The sequence below is a fragment of the Cupressus sempervirens genome, chromosome 11 (genome assembly GCF_028749045.1).
Source record: "Cupressus sempervirens isolate cs-2001-9-10 chromosome 11, ASM2874904v1, whole genome shotgun sequence".
NCBI lineage: Eukaryota > Viridiplantae > Streptophyta > Pinopsida > Cupressales > Cupressaceae > Cupressus > Cupressus sempervirens.
This window is the reverse complement of record NC_143128.1, coordinates 517,230,626-517,236,782: the sequence shown is the minus strand read 5'-3', so window position 1 is coordinate 517,236,782 and position 6,157 is coordinate 517,230,626. Positions and strand designations below refer to the sequence as shown.

At 36.8% G+C, this 6,157-nt stretch overlaps 1 protein-coding gene across 1 annotated transcript; it reads left to right on the top strand.

Moving 5' to 3' along the window:
* Positions 1-3,259: 3,259 nt before the first annotated feature.
* LOC149530628 (uncharacterized) lies at positions 3,260-5,680 on the top strand. Its single transcript, XM_089808222.1, has 4 exons — positions 3,260-3,980; positions 4,134-4,283; positions 4,428-4,774; positions 5,054-5,680. The coding sequence occupies exons 1-4, from the start codon at positions 3,260-3,262 to the stop codon at positions 5,678-5,680; spliced, it is 1,845 nt and encodes a 614-aa protein (XP_089664348.1).
* Positions 5,681-6,157: the final 477 nt, after the last annotated feature.

Genomic DNA, 6,157 nt, shown 5'->3' with positions numbered 1-6,157 from the left:
TTTTTTCGAAAAACAAGTGACGCAAGCGTCATAGTTCCTGCCATTTGAATTTTTAGTTTAAACAAAATAGAAGTAGCAATGTTCCCATTCAAACATTGATAATTACATGAGACGGTCTATGTTGAATCTTGATGTGAGTGACTTGCTATGGTTTGAACAGTGTAAAAATAACTTATTTGCATTAGATAGAAAATCTAGCTTCAGATAAGACGACATCCTGGTATATTAGCACCAAATTCACCTTATAATATAAGAAATATAAAAGATAAATACGTTAAAAGAAAATAATATAAGAATAGAGAAAAATATTCATAACAAAATATCTGAATTGTTGGTCTTTATATTGTTTAAAATTTACAAATATAATTTCAAATGTAAAAAATTGCTAAATTTTTATCGTAATTTCTTTGGTTTATTAAAATGTAAAGCTTAATTCTTAAAGTTTTTATAATGTTCTTAAATAACCTTTAATTAATAAATAATTATGAATAAAATAAAATCTAATATATTTATATTAAATTATTGTGATTAAATATTTATATTATATAAATATTCTAGTTCACAATCAATAATTCAAAAAGTAAAATAGAAAATTGAACATAATAATATAAACTACTAAAAATAAAATAAAACTATATTGAAAAATATGAAGATTTAAGTTTTATTTCTTATATAAAGAAAATAGTGAACATGTCATGTCACTGATATAATTACTATTTGATCTTTATGTTTAAAATAGTTTTGAAAATGATTTTCTATGGTAAAAGAAGATTTGTATAAAAGATGACATAAGTTATAATTAATGCATTAAATATGGTAAAAAAAGATTTTTAGAAAAGATGACATAAGCTATAATTAATGTATTAAAAGTAGAGTGTACAAAATATCTTTATTTTGTATTAAGAAAATTAATTTTACTCCCTACTATTATTGTTCTAAGCCAATCAAAGAAGAGATAAATTATTTTGTTTAAATCATTTAAATAGATGGAAAATTTAAAACTATGGCAGAAGACGATTTGATAATCGTCCCCGGTAGGGCAAGTAAAGGTACTGGTGGCATCATCCTTGGCATAGCTGTAAGCCTGTGGACACTGCCCCTTGAAAAACTCTGAGTAATCGGTAGGCCCGCAAGTGTTCTTAGATGCTCCAATACAGCAGTATTGTGGCGTATTATAGCTCGCACAGGCGCTTTTGCATCCACCGTTCACCTTCAGTTCAGCGAGGCACTTTGAATTGATGTCACTCAGGGTTTCTGTTGAGTGAAGTTTTTGATCGGATCTGCTCCTTTTGATCCGCTTGTGTTTTTTGATCGACCTAGGGCTTTGTTAAGGTGGCGACCTCTGGCATTGCTATTACTGATGGTAGGGAACATCGTAGTTCTCCGGTGCAGTTCCTTGATCCAAACGCATCCCTTTCTACATCCAACATTAAAGACTTTAAGATTTTTGAGGTGAGTAATGGCAAGACCACCGAGCAAGTACCAGGTAATACTTTTTTGACAGCGGCTAAATCTGCTCCAGGTATTGGCATTAGTAACCCAATCTCTCCTAACAGTGATCGACCTAAATCTTTTTTTGAGGCTGTGGGTCGATCATTAGTCGTTAACGATAGAGCTAGGTTTGAATTTGCAAGCACAGATAACAATGATGTCTCTAAATCCGGTAAGACTCCTTCAGCTTCTCTGTCTCCTTTTGCCATTGTTCCTAATCCTGAAATGTTGGAAGAAATTGTTAAGGAAAAAGATAGATTAAGAGATACTACAATTTTTTTCTGAGCTATTGAAATTGATAAATGTCCACCAAGGAAATTTATGGATGACTGGTTCCATCATTACTGGAATAACAAACTTGGGTTGCATATTTCATTTTGTAGGCAAATACAAAAGGGTTTATATGTGATTTTCTTTGTGAATCATGATGCTCAAACAGAGGTTCTTAAAAAACAATATTGGAATGTGGGTTCAACATCATTTAGAGCTATTGCTTGGTCGCCAGAGGCCGTCCATGAGGAGGTTCTCGCACTTTCAGCTCCAAGATGGATACTGGTAAAAAACATTCCCCCTTTTTTGTGGCATTTTTTGCCGCAATTGCTTGAGCCTATTGGTAAAATTATTCAAATGGATGAAACTGTGAGACTCATCCCGCATATGGACGCTAGAATTCTTATCTCTCTCTTGCCTGGTAAGGACCTTCCTTCTGATATTTCAATTAACATCCTTAATGATGCTTATATCTGTCCTATAGAGGTTTTGGGGGGGGGTTGAATGCCTATTTTCTCTGCCGCAAAGAAGGCCACCTCCATAAGGATTGTCCTATCATTAGGAGAAAACCTAATCCCTCCAATGATTCAACTAAAAATGTGGTTAATCCTCCTGTCACCAGCAATCCTCCCCTTGAGAATGCTCTTTGTCGATCAACCCCTGCTTCTTCTTCATCCCCATTGCCTCACATCGGAACCCCTAACCCCACTATTGTTTCGACTAATGTTGGTCCTAAGATTGTTCAATTTGAGATTGTTTCATCTAAAATTGTTCCTAACCCTCTCTCTGCTATTACTGTTCGGCCTAAGAACGTTTTGTGTGATACCACTCCTACATCTGGAGGTCTTCAAATGCTCCCCAGTCTTGATTTAGCTATTGATCTTAATACAAATGATGGATTTACTGCTGTTCAAGATAAGAAAAAAGGAAGAAGAGGAAATAGTTCCTCCATGCCTAAAACTTTTTGCCCCAACAATAGTAATAGTCATCATGTTAAATTGTTAACTGGTCCTGCTTTGACTAATGCGAATACTATTAGTCAGATTGTTGATATCAATCGTAAGCCTGAAGCTAGTGAGTCCTCTCAAAAATTCCCCCAAAAAATCTTCCAAGAGATTGGGGAGGATTATGAATTTGAAATTATTCTAGCTGCCCTTGTTCCCCTGAAGTCTAATCATGGGCAGTGCATGGATGTGGATTCTCTAGCAAATATTGAAGACGATGTTAGTACCTACTCTCCTACTGCCAGGCAAAGAGGAAGACCACCTAGCTCAAAAAATAAGCCATCTGTGACTAAACCAGGGGATTCCTCAAATAATTTTTTGGTCCTAGCTGATCAAGAGGGTATTGCGTGCTCCACTTCTAACATATTGTCTCAATGAATTGCCTATCTTGGAATGTGAGGGGTTTAGAGGCCCTTGATAGAAAGTTTGTTATCAAGCAATTGTTAAACTCTTTGCATTCTATAGACTTCTTTATGATGCAGGAAGTTAAATATATGGGATTCACTTTGGATTCCAATCTCAATTTTATTTGGAAAGATGCTATTAAGTTTTTCACTAACCATGAGAGATGTAGAGGGGGAATTGCCCTGCTTATTAGTAATAAATGGGAAAAACATATTACTAATAATGGATGTTCTCCTTGTCAGAGAGCAGTGTGGGTTACTTTGCAATATGATGACAAAACCTTCGGGGTCTGTGCTATTTATGCTTCAAATGACCCTAAGGAAAGAATTGAGCTCTGGAAATGGCTTATAGACCTCCCAGATATGCCTTGGCTTTTCGATGGAGATTTCAACATGATTGAATCTCAGGATGACAAGTCAGGGGGCATTCCCTTTCATTGGAAGGATAATGAAAAATTCTATTGGAATAGATTTTTAAATTCTAACTATCTTTTTGATCCTATTGCTGGTAACTTGAAAACCAACCCTGGATTATGGCACACTTGGTGCAACTTTCAACAGGGAAATGCTAGGATTTATTCCAGGCTTGACAGGTTTTATGCCAATAAGTATTTTTTCTCTTTTCCTCCAGACATCTCTGGAAATATTGTTCGGGTTATTGCCACCACTTTGTCTGATCATCACCTTATTTTGTCTAAGGTTAATTTTAATAGTAGTTCGCTTCAACACAAGTCTAGAAGTAGTAAATTCATCTTAAACACTAGTCTCCTCATGGATGAGGATGTTCTTGCTGTTGTGCAGATTATTAGAGGTATCAATAAAATTAACCTTCAACACCTTTCCCATCTTGATAGATGGAAAACTAACCTTTCTTCATGGAGGATTTTTCTTCAAACCATTGGTCAAAAAAAGGCTAAGGATTACAGGTTTGTTGAAAAACAATTATCTTCTGAATTGCAAATAGCTGAGAACAACATCCAAAGGGATTCCTCCAATTTGGATCTTCTCTCCCGTGTTATGGCTGCCAAAGATGCTCTTAGGAAGCATCAACAAGTTAGGATTCGTGGAGCCAGGATCAGATCTAGAGCCCACTGGCTCCAACATGGGGATAGGGGTTCGAAATTTTTCTTCAATCTTCTTAAACATAAACATATTAAAGAGTCCATTGATAGACTCTCGATTGATAATCAAGACATTTTAGACCCTGAGATTATTATTTAGGCTTCTGCTAATTATTACAAGACTCTTTTTACTTCAGAGGACTCCTCTGAGGCTGAGTCTTCAAGAAATAAATGCAAAATGCTTATTCCTAAAAAGTTGGACTCGAAGGATATTGCTGTGCTTGCTAAAGATATCTCTATTGAGGAGATTGAGGGAGCTATCAAGGCTCTCAATGATGATAAGGCCCCGGGCCCTGATGGTTTTCCTGTTGAGTTCTATAAATCCAATATCAGTTGGATCTGTAAGGATCTCCATGACTTATACTCTGAAGCTTTGTCTATTGGCTCCTTGGGACAGGATGTTAATAGAGGGATCATTAAGCTCCTCCCCAAGGATGGAGATAAGACCCTCATTAGGAATTGGAGGCCGATTACCCTTCTTAATGTGTCATAGAAGATTTTAGCTAAAATTATGGCTCTTAGGTTAGTCAATATTCTTCCTAAATTTGTTAACTCTACCCAAACTGGTTTCATCAAGGGTAGATATATTCTCGAGAATCTCATAACTAGTTGGGAAGCCATGGAGTGGTCTAAATGCTCACACCAAAACTCGGCCATGCTTCTTTTGGATTTTGAAAAGGCTTATGATAGGGTTGAATGGAGGTTTATTCTTATGATGTTAGAGGCCTTCGGTTTCCCTCCCTCCTTTTGTAATACTGTGCAGGTGCTTCTTAGTGATGCTTGTGCTCAAGTTGAAGTTAACAGTGTTCTTTCTGCTCCTTTTTCTCTAGGGAAATCCATTAGACAAGGGTGCCCTCTGGCACCATCTCTTTTTGTGATTGCTTCGGAGGCTCTCTTCTATATTCTCAGAGATAATTCTTTATCTCCTGATGTCAGAGGTATCTATTTGCCTAATGATGAAGAGCTCATCAATTTCCAGTTTGCGGATGATACCGCGTTGTTCTTTGAGCTTTCAGAAAGCAATTTTAAGGCTTTGCAATATAAACTTAGTTTCTTGTGTTCTATATCTGGGGCTAAAATATCTCAAACCAAATCAGTTTGTTTGGGGTGGGATGTGCAGCCCCCGGATTGGTTTCCTCAATACAATTTTCTTTGGGGAGGCCCCAATAAGATCACTAGATATCTTGGTATCCCTTTCTTAGTGGATCCTGCCCTTAAGGACATGTGGTCATGGGTTAAAGAGAAGATTGATAAGAAACTTAACAAATGGCATAATAGGGCATTATCTCTGGCAGGCAGAATTCAAGTTTGCCAGAAGATGTTGTCCTCCTACACCATTTACTATTCCTCTGCATGGTTTTTTAACAATTATCAGATTGCCGAAATTTAGAAGTCCATCAGACAATTTCTTTGGTCTGATGGAAAGGGTAATAATAAAATTCATTCTGTTAGGTGGGCTTGGTGCCACATTGACAAGGCCCTGGGGGACTTGGGCTGAAGGACTTAAGAATTCAAGGTATTGCCCTATCTGCCAAATGGATTTTTCAATCCATGGAGGGTGACTATCCTTGGAAAGTGTTTGTTAGAAATAACATTGAAAGGGGTGTGCCTAAGAAAGCCAAATCTTGGACTAATCTCCCCTTTTGCGACCTCATTATTGGTAACTTTCCTGTCATGGTCCAAGGTTCCATAGTTTTTAGATCTATTTGGAAGGCTTGGGACCATGTTAGGAAATTCATCACTAACAAGGATTTTCATTGTAATGATCAACTCCATGGTGAAAGATCAATTTGGTGGAATCTTCACCTAAATGGTAAACCTTTGGCTCTTACCCAAGGGTGTTCTGCCAGATTGTGGGCTAAGAAAG